The sequence below is a fragment of the Diprion similis genome, chromosome 8 (genome assembly GCF_021155765.1).
Source record: "Diprion similis isolate iyDipSimi1 chromosome 8, iyDipSimi1.1, whole genome shotgun sequence".
NCBI lineage: Eukaryota > Metazoa > Arthropoda > Insecta > Hymenoptera > Diprionidae > Diprion > Diprion similis.
The window spans coordinates 20556772-20581211 of record NC_060112.1 but is presented as its reverse complement, the minus strand read 5'-3'; the positions used below and the strand labels follow the sequence as shown (position 1 = coordinate 20581211).

Sequence of the window (24440 nt, the reverse complement as noted above, 5' to 3'; positions counted from 1 at the left end):
CAATTGTATAAGGATCCTTGAAAAATTCTTATAAAAATTTTCAAGTTCCATGCATTATTCTTCTTCGAACGTTTGTCTGTACATATAATAAATGATGTTCAGGTTTTTCCAGAGGAAAAAAAAATGTAATACTGATTCCTTAGAATTAGGAGTCCGCTCGAGGAAGTTTGTTCACCGGGTTTCAAACGCTTCCATTACATATCACATATTACATCCTGATTATGAAAATGGACGAGACGCCGATGAGACATAAAGACAAGCTGTGGCTAATTCTGGTGCCTGCTCCTGTAGTATTTTTCACTTCGTCGACTGGCGGGCTAGAGATTATTTCGGGGGCACGTTCGATAGTCTCAGTGGATATTTGGTTGTCATGGACCTCGGTTTTGTAAGATTCGATTCTCAAGGAACTCTTCTCTCCGCCGTACGTGTTACGTATCACGCTTTTCTCGCCGATGACGTTCACGAAGGTGCGGACAAATGTGCAATGCGATATCTCGACGCTTTTTCCTATTATTGTTAGATTCATCACTTCGGGAGTGTTGAACTCGAAGGTTGTGTTTATTAGTTTGATGGATGCACGTTCTTTGTTAGTGGCTTTGAGATAAGCATGACCTCCGTTGATCTTTATCTGACAGTTGATAATCGTTACGTCAAGTTCCTTGGCGTTTTCAATTTCCAGGGTACTCAATTCCTCGATCACCACGTTTTTCAGAATTAATTTCATCGTTTTGGTAAACATATTGAAGGGCAGATCTAAATATCCGATTCTCGTATTTTCTATACGAAAGTTATCTATTCTTTGGACATTTCCGAAATATACGTCTTTGATTTTCGGTATCCTACCGATGTTCAAGAGTTCTATGGACGTTATATTATCTTCAAAATACACTTCCAGATGCAATTCGTTTGTCACGTTTTCCACTCTGAGCGAGGTCACTTTGTTTGGATGTCCGTTTTCAATTTTGTTTACAGTTACGGAAACGCAAGAACTTACTTGGAACGTAGTAAGGTCTTTACCGCTACATTCGTTGCTCACTACGGGGTTATTCTGAAATCAAATCAGATCGGCACTCGGTTACTTAGATTTCGCACATCCCGCGTATCTTATGAAATAGTTATAACATTGAAAAATTCACCTTTCGGTGACGTACCTACCTCACCCACCGGACAGGTGTACTTCGATGTATCAGGAACATTACCGCATTCATGCTCTGCTTTCAAGCCAGCAATTAGCGTAAAACAGATTATTACCGTCAACCCGATCTCCATCGTCATTTATTTACGAATGAATGAATTTGTATAAACGAACTAGTCACGCCGCTGTACTATTATGAAAATCGACTGCCTACTGTTCGGTGAGAAAGCACAGTGAAAGGGGTGACGAATAAATACTTTATTGATATACCCGATGTATGCACTCGTTTATACTGGAAGATTTGCCTTAGTTTTAATGAACAGCTCTTAGGCGCTGCTCTTTACAATTACTAAGGTATGTCGAGTGATCGCCGCTATTTATAAGCATCGACATCAAGCTGACAATACGTTAATCCTTGCCATAGGCGGAAACTCGCGCTCCCGCATCCTGTGATAAAACTCGACTAATGACATTTTTGTATTTTCTGAAGAGGGAACGAATGTGTCACTGACGAATATGAAGAAAAGGATTTAGGGATTCTCAAATAACGACTCATATCCATGCGGAAAGAAAAATATTATAAACTTTACACATTCCATGGTAAATACATATATGGACAGCACTTTTCTGGAAGTAAGTCTACAGCCATTGTGGCTAGATTTACAAATCCGATAATAAGAATTACAGAACCAATAGTAATAGTTACAATATGCTTAGGTAGATCTGCCACAATTGATATGTAGATTTGACTCCAGAAAAGTGCTATTTATATCGTAATAAAGGGCAATCTACGAATTGCGTCTAACAGAATTAAGCGAACATCGAGTCAAAGAAGTTTCACTGCAGTAAAGAATAATGTGCGAAAAAACAGACATATTTGGACACGAAGTACTTGTGTTAAAGTCTGAAGACCGACTGTTATTACAATAATATTCGTTGGCCGAGTAACCGTACATTATACAATTGATTAAACATTTATATAATGACTGATGTGAACATTATAACGGCATCAGCTGCCATGTACCAGGGTGCATAAGGGGTGCGAACACAACTTCGTTACAATATGTTCACCGCACTGTTGTAAAATTTACATTACATTTTTTCCGTGCAGTTACTGCAATATTTTATTAAATCGACGGCGGATGTGTTTCCAGCACTACTCTACCAGGAATCACTCCTAATACAATCTGAATCACCGCCCGAAAACTCGGATAATTGTGAACTTTAATTAGAATACTCGTACATGGAAACTTTGTAGAGTACGTCAGAACCCGCGGGAAGAATTATAGCCACATATGATTCATTTCCGTTGCTCACTGATACTGACAATGGTGATGATAATCATAGCAATAAACAATGAAATATTAAATAAATTAATGCTATCGTTGATCGGTAGATATAATGAATTGTCACTGACCATTTGAATGTTGAATTTGACCAGTCGAATTATTGGATGATTCTGTATCGTGGCTTTTGCCAAACTTGCTTATAAATCCACGAAAAAGATCCATCTTGTACGATCAATTTACATCCACGATGAAACAGTCGAACAAACGGCTGAAGATATATCTGATGAATACTTTATAGCTAAACGATGAATAAATTGTTAATTTTAGATGGATTTTCCTGTTCCCCGAAACGAAATTGTAAATATTACACAAAATTTATTACCCTTGGCGATAAAAAGTTCATTTTTAAACGTTCGAAAAAAAAACTACAAAGCTGCATAAATATTTTTTTTTTCATATTTTTTTCCATGTTCCAGCGCCAGTAACAATCATTCAGTCGATCGTATAGCATTACTTTTTTACCAGTCATTTCTACTTCTTGGTTAAAAGATTTTTTTTGAATTTATTCAAAAAATAGTTGTAATATAATCGTAAACGTTTTTAAATATCGAATCACACCGTCTATTTATTTCGTATATACGGCCAACATTCGGACATACTTAATGGAAGTTAGGTGCGAATCTGGGGGGAGGGGGGGGTGCCTCCCCAAGTACTCGTATATGTATAATTATTTTTCTTCGGTTTTGAGACAAATCAGATCTTCAAAGGTTAAGGCTTATTTTTGTGGACCAATATTAATACAAATATTTTTCTACTTTCATGTATTAAATCCGCCTCGATGTAAACTAATTGTTGCGAACACAGCTAAACCCCTCAGGTTACGAAACAAATACAATAGCGGATCGAATCCTTTTATTTAAAATGTACAAAATGAACGAACGTTCGTAAAATTCAATATTTACAAATATATTACAAATTACAAATATGAATGGTCATAAATATAGAAAAATGAAAACTAAGAGACTTATTTTTTACTACATAATCACATGCTTATTTACAAGTTTGTAAATGTATGGGGCAGTCCATCCCATTTCAACCTACGTTCGACCCTTGGCCTCTCGGATTTGGTCCGCGGTTTTTTGTATGATTGCTCTCACATTAAAAGGCACTAATTTTTTTTTTCATAGACTTTTCCGACACGGTTTAGATTTTCGAAAACTTTTTGAAAATGATTTTATTGATCGACACAATTTAAAAATCTGAAAATGTTCTGAAAAATTGAGCGTTAGATAGCAAAATTTTTAAGCCTAGAGTCAAAGTGGGTAGATTTTTCCTTCTTACTGTTTGCAAGCTTTTTCCCGGAAAAAAATGTTGAAAAAATTAGAAGCGGGAGTCATTTTACCATAGATGATTACAGCAATTATGTCTTAGCAACCATCTACAGTAAAATGACTCCCGCTTCTATTTTTGTGGACCTTTTTTTTCGGAAAAAGCTTGAAAGCAGTAAGAAGGGAAAATCACCCCACTTCGACTCTAGGCTTAAGAATTTCGATATTTGACAGCCGATTTTTCAGAATGTTTACAGATTTTTAAACACATCAATAAAACGAATTTGAAAAATTGTAGAAAGTCTAAAAAAAATGAGTGCCTTTTAATGGGAGAACCATCGTATAAAAAATCGTGAGCCAAGTCCAAAAGGTCGAGGGTCGCATGCTGGTGCCAAATGGGATGGATTACCCCGTATATTGTATACATATATACATATATAAAAATATTAAAAAAGTAAACATACAATTCAAATGTACATTCCAGGTATCACAAATCGTGTGACTACACTTTGAAGATCATTATATTTCATAAATATATCTACCCAAGAAAATGCTGTTCTACACGTTTCAAATGGTGCGTCAGTTAAATTATAGTACGAAAACACAGTATATCACAGGGAAAATAGAGTAAGATGAATAACAGTAATAATAGTGGTAGAAAAAATAGTAGTAGTAGTAGTAGTAATAAAAATAATCAGAGTCCTAATAACAATAATAATAGTGATGATTTTAATAGTAATATTCGAATTGTATGTAAAGTAATGGCATATATTTGTCTATATCGATAATTATAGTCCTTAACCTGAAGTCAGATTATCACGATGAAATCCCGGTCTGGTATATATATTATTTAGACTTTGTCTCAAGGCGAAGCAAATGATCAAGTTGAATTTTTCAAATCATTGAATTAAGGCAGTATATTTATTCGTGGTGAACTTTTTTCACGAACAAGTCGATCAAGTCGTAAGAAGCCGCTCAGTTTGCTTCGGAAAAAAATCCACAATACCTCTGTCATTCGGTACATCTTTCACAAATGTTACACACACGCGGTTAGTTTTTCGGTTCTGTTTCTCTTCGAAGAGTCTCATAAAAAAAAAAAAAAAAAATTCTTTTCAATATGGGTGACAGGCGTTTGTGAATATCTGATCGTTATAATGCGAGCAAATCTGCATATGTTGTCACATAGTGAAACTCGTTGGTACAATTGAAAAAAAAAAATTGAATATCGCGGTGCCTGTACTTTTATGCGTGTATTAATTGTTATAAAAATACTCTGTGTCATACGAATCTAAAAGAATATATCTATGGAAGTGCTCTCGTCCTTACATTATATAATAGTTTGAAGAGGGAAAAATTACGGAGAGAGGACTGTACATTAAATGATCTGAGGTGATCTCCGACTTGATATTTGATATAAAAAAAATTTGATTTGCAAGTTTTTTTACCCTGAGGTAAAAATAAAATGGAATGGATTAAACTAGCGATCGATGACACGTTTATTACTTTAACATAAATAGTCCGTTCTGGCTTCTGCTGCCGGTTTGAGATTCATGGTGCACAATTCAACAGTGCTGCCTTACCAGTCAACAGTGCTGAACGTATCGCTACCATCTTCACTTAAGAAACTTTGCGAAACATCAAATGCAAATATTAATAACAAACGTATATGTTTAGCTAACGTAATTTCGTCCCGAATTTGAAACTAATTAACATATTAGCACTCGGGCTAGTTGAGATACTTGGTGAAAATTTCCTCAGAGAGCTCGCCTCCCTCGAAATCCAACGAGATATCCGAAATATCACAATGGGAAGAGTGGTTAGATAGCAATCGATATATCTCTTCGGTAGATTTCTTCTCGCTGTGACATTCTAGAGCGACATCAAGAGGTGTCTGCCCTGTGAATCATCGAAAGAAAGTTCTTCACACAATGTATAATAATTATATATACTTATTTTACTTTGTCTTGAATATTTTCAAAATTCATATTCTATATGCAAGGGTTATAGCGATTGGACACACCTTTGTCGTTTATTGCCAACACATCGAACATATTGGACTCGACCGACAAAAGTTCTCTGAGAATGTTTGCGTGGCTATCTCCTTCAGCCGCCACCAAATGCAATAGCGTGTCGTTCTGTAATTGAATCGTAGTCGGTTGTCAAAAACAAGCATCCACTTAAATATTGTCTATCGTGTTTAACGAATCTCCAGGAAACACGGTTAGCTTAAGTTTTGCTTACCGATTCACGGATGTTATATCTAGTAGGCTGGATGTTGACTGGTGTTTTCGATTTGGCAATCTCCCTAGTCCAGGCCTCTGCTATGAACCGAGTCAGTTCGGGTAACTCGGGATGCAAAATTGCCGCGACGTACAGAGCGTCATGTCCGAAATTGTTCTTATGGCTGAACGTTTCGGGTTTAGTCTTCATTTTTCTAACCAAAGCTACAACTTGGGCTTTCGAATGTGGCTTCAGGTTGTGTATTAAAGTCATTAGGGAACTGCAGAAAAGTTATTCAATTAATTCATTAGTATCGAAAGAATGGACGTAGAAACGTCGTTCTCTTTGATAGTATCTGAAATATTTATTGTCCGTTTGTGAATTACTTACGAGTTGCCCATGGCATCGCAGCTTTCTTTCCAATCCATCATCTTCATTAAGGCCTCCCATGCTGCCCTCTGTGTTACATTTTTCATCAGATCGTTGACTCCCGGTTCTTTTCCTAATGTTAACCAACTCACCCAGCCCGACTGTTTCCTACGTTAAAAAGATTTTTCAACGTGAATTTCATCAAATAATGGTGTGGAGTAAATTTTTAACGTCGTATAAGATAGCGGCGAAAAATTCCAATCTTACCTTGTGGCCGGTTTGGCTCGAGTCCTTACGGGTTCCGTTGGGGTTGGAAACATGTGCTCAGACATCGGCGATGGTTGGCTCAATGATATGTTAGTTGGTAGACCTTTCGTCATCAGGGGTTTCGTCGTCGAATTGTAAATATTGTTAATATCACAATTTTGTTGTACTTTTTGATCTATGAAATTTGGCCGGTATGTTACTGTTACACCACTGGCAGTTTTGATGCTGGTGTGTTCCAGAGTTGCCTGAGGCGGGGATGGAAAAGACCCGTTCATGTCGGTCATGTCATTGCATGTTTCAACAGGTTTCGAAAAGTTCTGGGATAACGTATTGTTGAATACCAGCTCGTAAGTTTCATATTCGTTTATGTTATTGGAATGGTCAGTGTTTAACACCTTAGGTTCGGAAGAGATGTCACCTTGTTGTGAATCCTTAACTTCTTGTAACAAATTGAAAATATCATCTAGGTCTGATTGGCCGTTAAGGCTTAGGGAGCTATCGAAAACCTGTGAATTGTCCTTCATTGTTGGAGATACGCTATTACAAATCGGAAGATATTCATCGCTGCTGTTAGTCAACACGCTGTTTATTGGCTGATCGTAGAACGGTTGGAAGTTGTCGTCCGGGTTCCAGTCGCTAGCATTTCCTTCTGGACTAGGAACAAAAATTCGATAACCTGGACTACGATTCGAAGTGTTGGATATATGCGATGTCGATGGTGATGCAGGAAACGGCTCCCCCATATACGTCTGATAACGCTATAAAACATTTTTTAAGAACTATTAAAATTGGCCTGATAATTATATCAATTGTATAAATTCGACTTGTTTAAAAAAAAAAATTAATTTCATATCTTCCATTTATACTAGAATATTACATTACCGTAGTCGAGAAGGTCCCTGAACTTAATTGCTCTAGGCACATATTTGAGAGTTCAGGCATGTTGGTCGGCCAGTTGCCTGGAGTTAAACTGTAGTCATTTCCAAAATTTTCGTTGAGGATCTTTATGTATTTGTAAAGAAGAATACACACGTTAGTTTGAACAGTTATTCATTAATTTGCAGCGTGATTAAATTCTCCAGAAATTTTACCTAAATGATCAAAAACGTTAGATGGTTTTGATCTATTTCGTATGTAACTGACTAACATACTTATTCTCTTGATTTTGTATAGGACAAAAAAATGATAAAGCTAATGTGATACTTTGATTCAATCCTGAAACGTTTGAAAGAAGAATTTTTTTTTTTTATTTCTTTTTTTTTTTTTAAATAAAACTTGTATAGTGGAATTGTATCAAGTGTCCCAGAATTTTAAACATATTATAATAGGCTTCAGTATTGTTATTCACCGTTTTATCACGTACTGCCATTACATCCGTTGAATCCGGTCCCTGTAACATGTACTCGAAGGTTTTATGCTCATCTTCGCCGATTTCTTCGTTCGTTCCACGGTTGTTCGGATATGGTGCTGAGCGATTCTTCTGCGCTCGAGCAGAAGAAATGATCGGACCTCGCGACACGTATTCATCATCATCATCATCATCATCATCATCATCATCATCATCATCATCATCATCATCATCATCATTATCATTATCAGTACCGTTGTCATCATCATTACTATCCTCGTAATCATCAGTCGAATCTGTATCGCTCGTTGAATTCTTCTTCGCATTCGCCCTCGAAGAACTCGAATCATCGAGGTTAAGCTTATTTATACCCTTTACGAGGCATGAATCCTGCGTGTTGTCACTCGGCTCGTGATTTTCACTGTCGCTGTCACCGTCTGTTTCATCCTCAGACGATGTCTGCTCAACCTGAAAACTTGCCGGCGACGATACCGAGGAGTCGCGTCCAACAAACGAGGTGTCCGAACCTGTTGATGATGACGGCCTTAACCGTGGCCCGTTGGTCATCGCACAAGGATCATCAAGGATTGCCATATCCTCTGACGATGGGAGGATATGCGGTCCGACGGATCCTGTCATCCGTTGTTGTGGCATTCTGTGAAATAATTTACCGATTATTATTTCACCTTTTCGGTCATCCTTTATTAAACAATTGCTTACAATTAAATGATAATGGAAACGATGAGACAATAAGTGTTCAAGCAGAGCGCGTGCGTTGAAGCTTTGCTTACTTACAATTAGAGCGTCTTATCGTGTTCTTCGTGGAACTTTTCACAACTTCTGTTAACGTGGCAAATTTTTTTTTCCCGCATTTTCATACTCGCAGACTGGCTCAGTCTTTAACTTGGACAGATGGAAGTTGCAAAAATATACTCATTACTCAAAGACTTTTGACCTGACCTTTGCAAGCGAGATTCGAGATTTGATCTTGCGTCGGGTCACATCATTTTCCGGGTCTCTTGATTATTGTTTTAATTTATGCGCACCAAGCTAGGGTTAATTTGTGTTTATATATACATCCGATAACAATGATACAAAGAAATTGAGCAAATGATTAGCAGGGTAAAAGTTTAAAAACAAAATGGCTTTTGATTAATCTGACCATTTGATAAAGGCAATTTGGTGATCGCAATTAGGACATTCGCATGAGTTAAATTCGTAATTATCCGACTCTTTAGTTATTTTTAATTATCCAAAAAAAAAAAAAAAAAAAAAAAAAGATGGTGTATACGTATTTGGTTTATCTGCATTCAAAATATTACGTTGTTCTTTGAATGTTGGTAATATTTGAGAGAGAGATAGAGAGAGATGTTTGTCATTGAAGGAATAGAAGTCATTATCGCAAGTTTCGTATCTTATTCTCTGTAAGAATCGTGCAGTCTAGAGGGCGGTTTGGTGTTAATTATACGCAGTTCACATCAGTTCCCCCGGTTGCGAATGAATGCCCATGTTTTATATCAGCAACTTATGTACCCACATACCAAGCATACGATATAGTGCGTCTGGTTTTTAATCAGCATCATAATTAACAAGACAGATTCGTTTAAGTTTATCTTTTATATTACGTAGGCACATGTTTTATCCAAAACGACTCATTTGCAAAACAAAATGGCGATGCAACAAACATGACATCATGCAGACAAGAGAATGCTACCGGATAATTGAGCGATAGTCGTGTGTTTTTTTTTTTTTTTTTTTTTTTTTAAATTCGGCGAAGAGACTGTTGAGAGAGAGAGAGAGAAAAAATTTATCTTGCCTCTTAAATTGACTCGAAAAACTAAAGAATGAATTTTAAACGTGAAATCCGCTCCTAAGTTTCGTGTTAAGCCTGTGCCCCAAAGGTTTTTTCAAGGAGTTAGAATCGATTAGGAGTGATCATCAAGGTAAAAAATTTGAAAAAAATAAGTTTCACCTAGATTTTTCTGCGAAAATCAATGCCGTTATCCGTATTTTGACAGCATTACTTTTTTGACATGAAATAGATACGAGAAAATCGAAAAATAATCGGGTCAAGAAACCAAAACGCTATATTGGCAATAATCATGTTCGGATATGTTACATTAATTTCCAGCTCAATTTTGTAGAGGTTTCACCTTTCTTCACATAAAAAATTTTCCTTGAAACATTCCTTACTTCTGTTTCTTAAGTTGTAAACAAATAATCTCTCATTTTATTTAATTAAAAACGATTATTTTATATTGAATATTGTTAATTAATTGCAATAAAATTTGAAAGGATCTTATTGACGTAATAAAAGATTTACATTTTTTTTTAAAACTATTTTATTATTTAATTGAATATTAAAAGTTAGATGAATAAAAATAAAGGAAGAATATAAAAAATCGTTCATTACCGTTTCTTTCTTTTTTTAACGATTTTAGCTCCTCGAAAGGGCTTTTGGGGCTGGGGTTAATATTGAAATTTAGAGCCGTTATCACGTTTACAAATCATTTTTTAGTATTCCGAGTCAATTTAAGGGATGAAAAATTTTTACTTGGTACGTTGTAGGAAACCCATAAAAAATTGTACATATTCCAAAGAAATTGGTACACCTCTAAAATCGGTTCCGATTGTCACCAATCGAGACGGTTTATTGAATTTTAAACAATTCCAAAATAGCGAATCAACGATTTTTCCATAAATTAACGAACTTCTTCAACCTTATGAATAATAAAATAATTATTTCATCGAATTTTAGCAGTAGGATCCACATAATGCTTGACGCTAAACGATTAACTTCGAACTCGGCTTCGGCTCATCTTCTACGATCTCATCTGAATATGATAGTCGGCTATAAAGTGCCGTCGACAGAGTTTATTTATTTTCCGCCGTATGAGGTCTCGCCAAAGCTTGCCTTTCTATTCGTGTATGCATCTCCGGGTATTTTTCGAAATGATATTCCCCCCATAACAAAATAAAAATAACCAAGCCATATCCTCGTACCTCTTTTTTTCCGGCAGTGAGAACGTTTGACTTAGTCATCTTTGGGTCGTGCAAGTTATGTTCGGTTGCATGCAATTTTTGTGTATATTATGTACTTTTTAAATGCTTAATTTACGGAGGTTCCCTGGTTGATTACTACGTTTACGTATATATCTCCAAATATCGAAGTTCAGGTATCTCAAACGTGAAGAAGGACTTAACAGCCCGATCCTATACGCAAGTCTGAGAAACTGTTCAATTTTTCCGTGTTTCGTTGTGTTCCGGTCAGAAATGATTCAGATCAGAATTTGATACTCAAACCTACAAGTCCCAGCATCGCGGATCGCACTTCGGTCTTTCTGCCTGTCTCCGGCTCCGAGTCAATTTAAGGGGTGATAAAATTTTTTTTTTAACCAATATATTTATGTACACTTTTTTGTCTCGGTAACTGCTGTAAATCTTTTCATTTCTAGTTCTTTCACTTTACCGTTCTATAAGACTGCATTATCTCATTTGTACGTTGAGTGGGTGTCTTAGTCGATTTCAACGTTATCGTATATACATATCTCGAAATATCGAAGTCCAAGTTTCTCGAACGCCAAAAAGAGCTTGAACACCATTCTATACGTAGTTGTGAACGAAAATATTCCAACACATATTCATTTCATGCAGTAATAACGAAATGGCATGAATTCTACAAATTTGCTATTGCGATTTCGTAGAATTCGTCCTATTTTTTTTATCTCTGTGTCGAATGAAAATGTTTTGGATTGTGTTTGTTCAGAATTTCGTATAGAATGGGGTTATCATGCTCTCTTCTGCGTTTGAAATACTTGGACTTCCATATTTCGAGATATACACGTCAATGTCGAAATCCTCCGCGTTTCCCCCTTAAGGTGCTTATAAAGACGCGTTGTACACCTCGAAAACGCAGGGATGCAAAACTCCTATACCGCTCAAGCGATCAGAGTGAAACTAGGGCAGTTAATGCCTTATTTTGGCAAAAAGTAAAGCTTCCTTTTAATTTTTCAAAATTTGGACAAAAATTTTACAGATTGGTTACCACCCACAGAAATTGGCCAAATTTTCACAGTTGCACTGAATGGATCGAAATCTCCCGTATGATGTCACTCGGCGGTGATGAAACACACATTTTGAGCCCTGTCCCATGAGATTTGATGGTGAAATGACGAAATGGTAGCTGATCTCGTTTTCGGTTACGAACAACACCAGAATCTCATTTTGACGACATTTGTTACCGACATTTCGCGCATGCCGGTAATTTTTTTACCGACATTACACGCATGCATTACCGACATTTCACGCATGCCGGTAATGCATGCGTGTAATGTTGGTAAAAAATTACCGGCACGCGCGAAATGTCGGTAACAAATGTCGTCAAAATGAGATTCTGGTGTTGTTCGTAACCGAAAACGAGATCAGCTACCATTTCGTCATTTCACCATCAAATCTCATGGGATTGAGCTCAAAATGTGTGTTTCATTACCGCCGAGTGGCATCATACGGGAGATTTCGATCCATTCAGTGCAACTGTGAAAATTTGGCCAATTTCTGCGTGTGGTAACCAAACTGTAAAATTTTTTACCAAATTTTGAAAAAGGAGAAAGACGCTCCACTTTCTGCCAAAATAAGGCATTAACTGCCCAAGTTTCACTCCGATCGCTTGAGCGGTATAGGAGTTTTGCATCCCCGCGTTTTCGAGGTGTACAACGCATCTTTATAAGCACCCTAAAGCGCGACTCGAAATTTGAGCAGGATTTCAAACTGAGTACCGTATTTACGACTTTATATAAAACGTGAAGTGGTCATCTAGGCGTTCACCATGGGGCTCCATGTATATTAAATCACATTACTTCATGATTGTTCTACTTTTGTGAAAGATTTTCTAAATTAACCGTGATGAATAATGAAATTGAGCCCAAACGATGCAGCGCCCTTTTATATGGTCTGTTTGATTAATGACACACGAATGAAAGCTTATTTGTTTGACATATTCGAAACAGTGACTCGTAGGCAATAATAATTCAAAGCCAGCGTATAATTTCGATTTCGGGAGAATTTTTTTTTCTTCACATTTTGAAATCGTTATGCAGTAAGTTCCACATCCCCTTATCTGCCGCCTGTGTAAACATATTTAATTCCATATCATTCCGACGGTTGTTGATGCCGGGCGTTATCACTGCAAGTTTTGTTTTTTCTAGCTAATTATATAACCGGCGGCTGCTCAGCGTTAAGATATTTACAAAACTTGGCGCACACTCAACAGTCACTGATTTAAAAAATAAAAACCGACGCAATCTTGTAATATCCGAATGTTTTTCAACTTTTTTAATGCTCGCATCACGTTTTCCAAATATATTATACCTACTCTCGGACTAAAATTATTACAGATCAGAATATTACCCATTAAATAACTTACCTGCTCAACTAAATATAGATGAAAACAAAGTTATTCGCCTTTTATTATACTGTACGATGTAGTTCAATCAATTATCGGATTTCCGTTTATCGTTAAACTATTGTCTGCGCCTAAATATCTCACTTCACAAAGATGACAAGCAACACACGAACCAACTTTGGTTACCGACCCGGGCTGATCAAGAGATAACTCCGCGACCGCAACCAGGAGCTCCAGCGCACTTTGCTCGTCTACTGAATGCTCGGAAACCAGTCGGCAGTGGTTCTACCATACAGGTTCTTTATTTTTATTTTTGTTCAAACCATTAGGTATTGGACCACAGATGTATAAGGACAGAGTAGTCGAGGCGGCTCTGAACTTGTCGCCCAACTGAAAAGACAGAAAGACTGTGAAGTAGTTTTATCGTTCTACTGGCGTATGCGCATGCGCAGTTCGGCAAGCAGAATACTCTGTGTCGTGCGCATTGGTCAATCAGAGAAGAAAAAGGTAACACTCTTCCATTTTCTTTCGGTTTCTATAAGTAGGGAGCAACTTGGCACTTGCATAAGAGCCTGTAGTAGCTGCCCCCCCCCCCCCCCCCCTTCCCACGCCATTCTCACATCTACATGGATTTTGCTACCAAAGTGACCTTTCCTACTGCGCGTCACACAGGCGCGGTCTGCGTACGTGTTTGAAGAGCGAATTATACGGTTACTTCCTGCAACGCTACAATAAATGTTGTAGCATTGTTGTACGGCAATTATCGAAGATACGACAAACATTTGGCGCATTCCACGTCAAATTGGCAGCCTATGTACCTCACCCCACTCGATCTCATTTTGATCATTTTTAGCATGATGTTCTTACCGACCCAAAAGAGACTCGGAATTTATCTCACATTTTTTTAACTATCGGTAAAATTTGACCAAAATCGAAAAACTGTTTCCGAAATCGCTATTTTTTTTAATCCGATCAAATTCACGCAGATTTTCTGATTTGTAACGTGATTTTTAAGCACCACACGATAATCGGATCTCAATGTTTAATATTTTTTTTTTGCAAGTTTTTAGTTATTTCGTGCTGGAATTGGGTTTTTTTTTTTTTCCTGCAATTGTACGTGCCGGTTTCAAGTTACTTGGGTCAAGACGTCTGGTAGCTTTTTTCTTCGCGCTGTCGTAAAACCTATAAAGACCACGGTTATCGCGAGTTACTTATTATTATAACACACGATTAACTGCATTTTGATCTTTAGTTAATATAATGGGGTGAAAGTTTTTCGGGTAAGACGATATTTTTTTTTTTTTTGTTTGTTTCTATAAGAATTACTTACGATCGAAAGTACGATGAATCCGGTTTGAATGCCGATAAATACCTACTTATGGAAAATTTGAGTAATGGAATTTCCACATTTGCAACATGCTTATTGTTCGGATATATTTGTATATGATATTATATTTAGCAGTTATTATTCCAATAATATTTCTATTACGTCAAGTCGAAGTGCAGGAATTGATGGTGTACTGCAATCGTGTCGTAAGTGCGTCAGTATAAGTACGAGTAAATCACGTGAGAAGTTCAAATCTTACTAGGCATAGTGAATAAATTTGATATTGAAAAGTTGGATTGTCTAACACCGATCAACAATTGTGTGCTATATCGTTTTAGATTAATATAAGGCAACTCGTCGGTTATACTAACCAATTACATATCCTCATTAGTTGTGGTGTCATACAAGATTGCGGATGACCCACACAGAGAACCTCCAACTTTATATTTGTCGGCTAGTTTATAATTAGGTAGCGTCTCTGGGTCTGTTTTCATATACACATTACGCATGCTCGTGATGCGATTATAAATTGCAAACATTGAAATATTGTAGAGTGTGATGCTAAAAACCGGATTCAATCGACATTGAATACGTTCGAAGAATTTCTACTGTGCATAAAGTGGTATATATAATATACAAGGTCATATGTAAATCTTTAAATACGGGAGAAAATAAAATTGCTAATATACCTATGTATAGTAAAACTTGTCGTTTGATTTCAGGTAGATTGTTTTCTTTTTTTTTAACCGGAATTATTTGCGACGATAAATCCTTGCAGCAACTCGAAAGCCTTAGAATTCTGTTCAATCGAGTCTGAGCGTTTAAAACACTGCTCGTATAAATGCGGAATACCATGAAAACGGCACTAATGTGTGCGTGCAACTTGCACGGTGTACCTGTCAGTAATTCGCGAATACTTTCAAACTTTACATTCGTTACGTCATTAATATAAAATAGTCACGGCCCTGCGTAGCATGCAGTCAATACAATAATTAAAAATATATCACTAACGATCGATGTTAGAAAGTGATCGTATGATCCTGACATTTCAAATAATAAACCTCTGCACTCGTTCAATGACATGGATAATATAGTATGTGGTGATCGTAATTATTTGCAATATTTTTACACATTGAATGAAACAATAATACTAATAATAATAAGAATTATTATTAGCCTTATTATTTACTTTTAAAAATTTAATTCATAAAACTACTAATATCTACGATCAGTATTATATATCGAGTGGTTTTTTTTCAGAAAAAATAGAAAATTATATCGACTACAGAATGCGATTGACGTATTCTTGACGTATGGTTAATCGAGTGACTCGACGGTTCACAAATAACCATCGTTATGATGAACCGTTGATAAAAACGATGAAAGTGTTAACTATAACAATTAATCATATTCCAATCTTGTGGATAAAAACAAAATACATGAATAGAAAAAACAAAAAAAAATTAAAATTAAAATACACACCAGAAGTCGATATTTTTATGTACCAGAAAAATTTTTACTTGATACGTTGTAGGAAACCCATAAAAAATTGTACATATTCCAAAAAAATTGGTACACGTCTAAAATCGCTTCCGATTGTCACTGATCGAGACGGTTTATTGAATTTGAAACAATTCTAAAGTAGCGAATCAACGATTTTTGCATAAATTGAAGAACTTCTTTAACCTTATGAATAATAAATAATTATTTCATCAAATTTTAGCCGTGGGATCCACGTGATGCTTGACGCTAAACGATTAACTTCGAATCCGGCTTCAGCTCATGTTCTACGATCTCATCTGAATATGATAGTCGGCTATAAAGTGCCGTCGACAGAGTTTATTTATTTTCCGCCGTATGAGGTCTCGCCAAAGCTTGCCTTTCTATTCGTGTATGCATCTCCGTGTATTTTTCGAAATGATATTCCCCCCATAACAAAATAAAAATAACCAAGCCATATCCTCGTACCTCTTTTTTTCCGGCAGTGAGAACGTTTGACTTAGTCATCTTTGGGTCGTGCAAGTTATGTTCGGTTGCTTGCAATTTTTGTGTATATTATGTACTTTTTAAATCCTTAATTTAAGGGGGTGCCCTGGTTGATTTCTACGTTTACGTATACATCTCCAAATACCGAAGTCCAGGTATCTCAAACGTGAAAAAGGACTTAACCGCCCGATCCTATACGCAATTCTGAGAAACTGTTCAATTTTTCTGTGTTTCGTTGTGTTCCGATCAGAAATGATCCAGATCAGACAGAATTTGATACTCTGAGCTACAAGTCCTAGCATCGGGGATCGCAATCCAATTATAGCAATCCAATAGTGGATGTGTGACCATTAATTATTGTTATATGTTCATGTACTGAAAGTTCACTATCAATTATTCCTTTTGCTTCGTCGAATATATTCTTACGATAATATATAGGTATTAATTCTCCTTTTACCGAATTATTCGATAACAGAAATCAACTTAACAATTAGTACTCATCCAATCCAAATACATTTATTATTGTTCCAATTCCTAGACATCTAACACTTATATTCCTACCGCACATACGTCATGTTACCTTGATCATTCCCTGAATAAACAAAAATTCATATATCTCTATATACACAATTGTTCGCCTTGTCTAACCAACTCATTGCCTACGCTCATTTATCACCGCCCATGGTAAAGTCCAAACGTCCTGAGAAGGGTCCCATTGCTCTCCGTTTTACACTTCTGCTTCTTTCTTTAGATATATTGCAAGAAAGCAATTGGCGCCCAACGAAAACATATTATATATAAAGTGCACTTGGCCGGAGTTTCACACTATAAAATGCAAACTTGATTTACTAGGAATTCGTGGAATGCGTATGCGGTCCTTACTTCTATTAAATTTTTCCGTGTTTCGTCGATCCGTCTACACACGGGCATCTGATTGGCTGAACTCGTTACAACTTAGACTATGGATTGCATATTGTCGATCATTTCTTAGGATTGATCAAGACTGAAACTGCTCCTACAGAGAGTATTTGTCAAGAAGTATCGAAGTGTTTGGAGGAAGTGGGGATTAACATAAATAAAATGATTGGTTTCCCTGCAAATAATTCATCGGCAATGATGGGGAATATTAAAAGTGTTCAGGCCAGATTCCAACACTTTTGTGTTGGGACGTGTTTGCCAGTTCTTTTATTTGTGTGCTTCGGCTGCTGCATTAAAACTTCCTAGAGCTATAGACGATTGTGTCATAAGCATATACAATCACTTTTCAAACAGCACTAAAAGAGTGGAAGAATTAGCTGAATATCAGACATTTGTTGAGTTGAAACCTAATAAAATGCTCGGACCAAGTCAAACGAGATGGATATCCCTCCAGGTACGTTATTGTTGGTCGTATCTTCGTCTATATAAATATATACAAGTAATTTTAATAGTGTTTGGCTATTTCCGGATTAAACATTTTTTTTTTTTTTTTTTTTTTTGTAGGCTGCAGTTAATCGAGTTCTTGGGAACTGGGATGCCTTAATTTTGTTCTTCACTAATGCAGCATACAATGACAATCTGCACAGCACAGACAATGTGCTTGCTTGTTTGAAAAATCCTGTATATAAGTTGAACCTCAACTTTTTTTCATACATTTTAGATTTTGCAAACAAGCTGAATCTAGAGTTTCGGAGTGAGGCGCCGAAAATTCAGTTTCTCAACCAGCGTGTGTCTGAACTGCTGAAGACTATTCTGGGGAACTTTATGCTGAAATCTTATATTGATAACACCCCTTTGGATCAGATATGTCCGAACGGTTCCCGTATTTTTTTGCAAATCGAAAAGATATATCTTGGAGCAAAAGTAGAACTTTTAATATCAGAGACAAACGTACAACGCCGGATTTCAAAATTTTTCCGCCCTCGGCCCGTAACTTCGTGGCGCCCCTTTTAAGCTGTTTTTTTCCCATAAAGTATAAGTCATAATCAATTTTCTTTAATGCATCAAATGAAATTTAGATATCATCTAATAATAACACAGCTTTTCCTACAAGCATGAAAGACTGTTAAATGAATAGAGATATGAAGAATCAAAAATTTTCTATAACCGAAATTTCAAAAGAATGAGAAAATTCTCTAAAAATTCATGTGTATTCGGTGACCAAAGCCACACTAATAATAAGTAAAATATTAGTAAATAAAAAAAAAAAAAAAAACGTAGTGAAGAATATTATTTACCACTTGTGGTTCATCAGAACATGAAGATATAGTTGACGAATCTTTAAAGAATCCTTGAATCTTCGGTATCTTACTCAATAGATTCTTTTCTTTCTCTTCTTTGAGCAGTTTTTTCTTTTTGCTTTGATACCCACTTAATTTTTGTCGATCACTCATATTTTAAGAAGAAATCAGTATATTTGCTGATACTCGTTAGTAATAACAAAAGACCGCCGTTGGCATCGTCCAAAGACTAACTAAATGCACCGGCTACGCAGAAAATTAGCTCTGCAAGCTGGTTTGAACTTGCGTAAGCTGCGAGCTTCAACTTGAGCGCGCTAACAAAACACATTCGAGTCGGAATTCGTCGTAGAAGACTATGTTGCAACGTTGCAACAAAGTAATAAATATTAGCCGAATTGGACATCATATTTTCGCTGTTTTCTTTTCTACTTTATTTCACATAAAGAAATTCTGAAAAGTGCTTTGTGATTATAGGAGTAGCACGGTCTTCAGTGAAATCTACAGTAGTAATGGTTGCTCTTACCAACTAACTTGTCAAACTTTACGTTGCTAGTCTTTGATGTGGCGAATTTTACTATCAATTGCTGTAGATTTTACCGAAAAATTTTACAACTTTTTTCTTGGTGCTTCTGGTTTCTTTATTTATCGTTGAGCATAAAAAAAAAATCATGACGTGGCGCCCCACCTACCATGGCGCCCCTAGGCCCGGGCCTTGCGGGCCTAGACCGAAATCCGGCGTTGCAAACGTAGAAGCTCAAGAACTAGCTAACTTTAAATTGCGTGCCTTTGATTTTTACATCGAGCTTGATCTTCAAATACAGCGTCGTTTTGACTTCAATAGCTCGATGCTGAAGTTTGTTGAAATGTTTCCTGTTGCGAACGTAATAAACGGGAAAATTCCCTCCATCGTCATTGCAACAGTGAAAAAATTCTAGAAATTATTCCAAAAAACTGATCTCGACTACTTGCTAAGAAACCTAATACTTAAAAGTCTTCAAATCTTCGTAAAAATATCTTCGTAACAATGTTCCTAATATCTACCGTGATAGTTAAAATTAAAAATTGAATTAAAAAAAATATACACATATACATATTAAAAGTATTAATATTACCGGAGTATTATTATTAATTACTATTATGTAGAGTCGCTAGTCAGAGTCATATAAATTTAAATAATGTAACAGATGCATAGGCAAGCTCTAGCATTTATAAAAAATAATACAGAAATAAAAAAAATTTGATATCAACTAAATTTCGGCTACGTTTTTTTTTCTAATTTTACCGCTCCAACGCACTGACAGCTCGTATTCTGGTAGTAAACTGTGGAATCTAGTACGTTTTCGGAGCGCCATCTAGTACGCTCGATAGTCTATGGCTGGCAACGCTGGACCCGACTGTATTTCGATATATATGGATACCTCAACTTCAAAATCAAGCAGCGCACTCTCTTGAATAACAAAGTTAATCGAGTATTTTTGTGTTGTATAGTTGACTAACAGGTTAGGTTCAGAGCTAGTAATTATGATTATCTTTTTTCGGATTTCCCGAAGTAACCGAATGAGCCGCAGAGCTAACACATTGGCCACAATAAATGTGGTATTTAAACGTGGCAACAATGCCTCCGCATATTTCTGAGAAAATGAAAAATATACGTATGTTAATTCAAGTTCAAACTTCTTTGAAACGACCTTGACTTGAAGATGGATTTTAAAAATATTCTCTGTTGGCCTGGCAATTTTTTTCATTCCAACACGATATGCAAAATTTCGGAGCTATCGATAATATCAAACTTCCTTTTTTTTATGATTATTATTCAAACGCTACTTCATGGATAAAAACGATGACAAACGATCATTAGTTCACTACGAAGCTACAGATTTGATGCGATGCGGCTCGTGAGATAAGATTTTGTAGGTTAGGTGTAGGTAATAGTATACTTATACTTTGCGTATAGTTTGGTAAAGCCGTAAAGCAATCAGCCAATAAACGTCTAAACGTTATGTGAATGTTCCTTTATAAGAAAAAATAAAATAAAACGCAGAGACTATAATTAATATTTCTTCGCAGCTCAAAGTGAAATATCTAAAATACAAATGTCGATAAACTAAAATTTATAAGTGCGACTGAATTCCTAGAAAGTCCGTATGAATGTAGTCATTTATCTTATTTTAAACTGATTCGACGAATTTTCCAAATAAAAATAAAACTAACTGCTAATTGTGAATCGAATTTAATATCATTCCACGCTGCAGGGAAAATTTTTTCTTACAACCTTAAAGAAGAGTTACAACCTCGATTTCCAGGTATTGCGCATAAGTATTCTCGTAATAAACGTTACACGTCTAGTAATAGGCACTGATTGAGATGACAATTTTCTCAGTAGCAAACAAAGTATCGAGCAAGAATCACCTCATTTTGAATATGAGGCTAATTGACTTTCAGAAGTAATTTTGTATCTACGTGCAGAGTGGATACATCAGAATGACTAAACAATGCTGGCAAAACTATTGAACCCTTATCTCTATACGGTCAGGACTCATTGCCATTCACCGACGTCAGTTTACTGGCTTGCAAAACTGTGCTAAAAGCGCGAATTGACGTCACTGAAAACAAGTGTATGCAAACTGCGAAATGAGTTCCTTCCCGGTCTCCGGAGTTACGGACATTACAATAACAATTCTGCACCTGATGAAAGAACACTTCGAATATGTTTAACCCCATGGGGTTACTGCTCTAGCAGATTGCACAACGAAATATTGTTCAAATGCTTGAATCCAAGTAGATGCTGATTGTTTCAAGGTTTCTTATTATCTTAAGGTTCGCGTAATTGTTGACACTTAATTCACGACGAACCTTTTATAGAATGGATAGTATCGCGATGCTTATACGTACTAGTGACGTAACGTAATGCAGTTGTAAACCCGTCGCCATTTCTCTATGGCTAAAAGTTGACAATTGATTGCCTGACGGGTATATCATGCAAGTTCTACGCACACATTAGTAACACCGTTTGCATCTTTTCCGGAAATTTCCAAGCCGATCCGAACTAAGTCGAGTGTTGATAATAGAAACAAATTAATTTTGAGGTTAAAGCGAGATTCAAACCGTAGAGATTATACATATATCGCTCGTTCTACGTCAAACTGTAAACTAAATTTGAATCAATGACTCCGATTTTTTTTCAATTTTACAGATGCATTATGCTAATGAAATAATGGAGGACGTTTTTCGCGAAAAAAATTTGCGATACATCGCTGCATAGAATGGCTTTAGATTTTCAAAATCGATTTTTTACTTTTTTTTGTGTGACTAATGCATTCGAAGATACAGCAGTTTGAATATTCGCATGCACGAAGTTTTTTTGTGATTTCCTGCAATTTTCAACCATGCAAATCTTCTTCAAGACGAATCGCAAATATTGTTCGCGAAACAAGTGTTCCATTATTTTATTATTAGAATGCGTGTGTAAAATTAAAAAAAAAAAATCGGAGTCATTGATTCAAATTTTTACCGAAAATCGTACGGTTTGACGTAGAATGAGCGATATCGCTAATTTCATTATCAAACTAATGTTTTATTGTCTTTAATAATATTATTTTCAAAATTTTTGTGATCAACGTATCAACGTATGAAGTATTTGTGACAGCCACATTCGCAAGATTTCTGCGGATTACATTAAATGTGAAAGGATTCGTTACATCACTAAATAAGTATCTTGTTGCTATGGTGCGCGGCACTATTTTTTTATTTAGCAAAAACCAGTCAGGCTATGAGTTGACTCAACGTCCCGATTGCAATTTATTCGTGCCGATTTGCTCATCATCTGGATTAAAACCATTAAAACCCGGACGTCATTCCTTTTCGATAGTGTTTTGCTAGGGTTGCCACTAATTTTCGACCATTAAATTCCCCGACTTTGACAGGGTTTTCAAATCCGAAATTGTTATTTTCCACATACTTTTTGTACAAACTTTAACCACTGAAATGATGAACAGAAAAAATTTATCAATTGGCATAAATGATATTTGCTTACATAAATTTTTCATTCGAAACTGAATCACGCGTATGCTAACTAATTTACTAATACTATATAGCATTTCGAACGATATAAAAGTGGTGAGTTTCAAGTCTCGGTTTTTCCGAAAATTCAACAAATTATTTAACTTTTGCACTTTTTTTTTTTTTTTTTTTTTCTTTTTTTTTTATATATATATACACTGCAAGACAAAAATCCTTGACTATTCTACGTTTTCTAGGTTCGCAGGTTTCCGTCAGGTTTCCAGATGAAGTGGAAACTCTGGAGTTTTTCTCGGAACTTTATCTCCACTATTTTTATCACTTCATTTGAACCATTGAACTCTATAGGTATGTGTGTACAGAGTTGAGTGATTTGAACTAGTGGTTGAACTTTGTACGTGTCGATTGATTATTACACACAACGTCGGAGAGCAAAACATCTCAAAATAGCTGAAATTCTGAGCATTTTGTTCTAAAATTAGTTGTTTTTGTTGAGAAATTGGAATAATTAAATACACTTGATACTGTAGATCCAATAGCAGGTTAATTTATAATCTTAATGATAATAATTATTCTGTAAATGATGATGTTGAGGCGTGACCTGCGCAAGCGTTTTCTTATTTAGCGCATCAGGATACATGTACTTGTATTATATTTCTTACTTAGAAGAAGCTCTCCATGCGTTATGAACGCAATCATGCCAGTCAAGTAATGTATTTATTTTGATGTTCCAAGTCATTGTCCCGTTCTCGCGGTAATTACAATTAAAATTAACACTTAGAAGCAGGGTGTCCAGATTCCCGGGAAATCTGGAAAACCGGGAATTGTCAGGGAATTAGCACGCGTCTGGAAATTGGGTATGTGTTCTGGAATGTATGTATTTATTTCTTCACTATAGTCTACGATTCTTCAAAATGTAGAAAGTTACTGACCCCTTTTTTTTTATCATCAGTTGGGGAGACGCATCAAGTGACGAAAAGTCTGGTTTTTTTTAGGAATTTTAAGAATCGATAAGTTGATATTCAGCACTATGTAAAATATGTGAAAAATATAAACAAGTACTAAAAACAGTTAATATTCTCCGATTGATGTTTCTACCTTCACGTTGAAAAATAATGTCTAATCCTAATCTTCCGTTAGTACTTGAAAATTGGAGTATTTATTGATGTATTTGGTAATTCAGTTTGAGCAAAATTAAACTGAAAGAAATATTGAACTATTTGAACATCCGATAGAGACATCTGCTGTCTAATTGGTACTTAATTTTCATGAAAAAAGTGAGTTTGTTAGTAAAGCTAGGTGTGAAATGTCAGGGAATTTGATATGTCATGGACGCTATATACACACACACTGAGAAGTCAAAGCTACGTAATTAAATCAACGCATCTGCAATCGTGTGAAAGTAACAGACTGTACGAGATTGTAGTTCTCGACTATTGCGAAAGACAATATGAATCATCCTGAATTCTTACTGTGAAGGTTTATTGCGATCATTTTATTTATTTATCCTAAATTCGCAAACTGGCCTAATGAA

At 36.0% G+C, this 24440-nt stretch overlaps 3 protein-coding genes across 4 annotated transcripts in view; 1 reads left to right on the top strand and 2 right to left on the bottom strand.

The window, feature by feature from the left end:
- LOC124409325 (afadin- and alpha-actinin-binding protein-like) overlaps positions 1–24440 on the top strand; it is a 54454-nt gene that overhangs the window by 3670 nt on the left and 26344 nt on the right. The window lies entirely within an intron of this gene.
- LOC124409123 lies at positions 209–1269 on the bottom strand. Its single transcript, XM_046886543.1, has 2 exons — positions 1156–1269; positions 209–1048 (listed from the first exon to the last, which is right to left on the bottom strand). The coding sequence occupies exons 1-2, from the start codon at positions 1267–1269 to the stop codon at positions 209–211; spliced, it is 954 nt and encodes a 317-aa protein (XP_046742499.1).
- On the bottom strand, positions 5479–13733 carry LOC124409122. The gene is made up of 9 exons (XM_046886542.1): positions 13379–13733; positions 8249–8611; positions 7957–8161; positions 7491–7610; positions 6609–7366; positions 6363–6509; positions 5994–6252; positions 5773–5887; positions 5479–5648 (listed from the first exon to the last, which is right to left on the bottom strand). The coding sequence occupies exons 2-9, from the start codon at positions 8608–8610 to the stop codon at positions 5479–5481; spliced, it is 2136 nt and encodes a 711-aa protein (XP_046742498.1). The 5' UTR covers position 8611; positions 13379–13733.

What these genes read in the sequence shown, in the direction of transcription:
- LOC124409122 (XM_046886542.1), bottom strand. Translation starts at nt 8,610, where the DNA reads ATGCCACAACAACGGATGACAGGATCCGTCGGACCGCATATCCTCCCA. An exon ending in TGCGATGCCATGGGCAACTC is followed by an intron (nt 6,253 to 6,362) that starts GTAAGTAATTCA and finishes ACTTTTCTGCAG; the next exon opens with TTCCCTAATGACTTTAATAC. An exon ending in GTTGGCAATAAACGACAAAG is followed by an intron (nt 5,649 to 5,772) that starts GTGTGTCCAATC and finishes GATGATTCACAG; the next exon opens with GGCAGACACCTCTTGATGTC.
- LOC124409123 (XM_046886543.1), bottom strand. Translation starts at nt 1,269, where the DNA reads ATGGAGATCGGGTTGACGGTAATAATCTGTTTTACGCTAATTGCTGGC. An exon ending in ACACCTGTCCGGTGGGTGAG is followed by an intron (nt 1,049 to 1,155) that starts GTAGGTACGTCA and finishes ATTTGATTTCAG; the next exon opens with AATAACCCCGTAGTGAGCAA.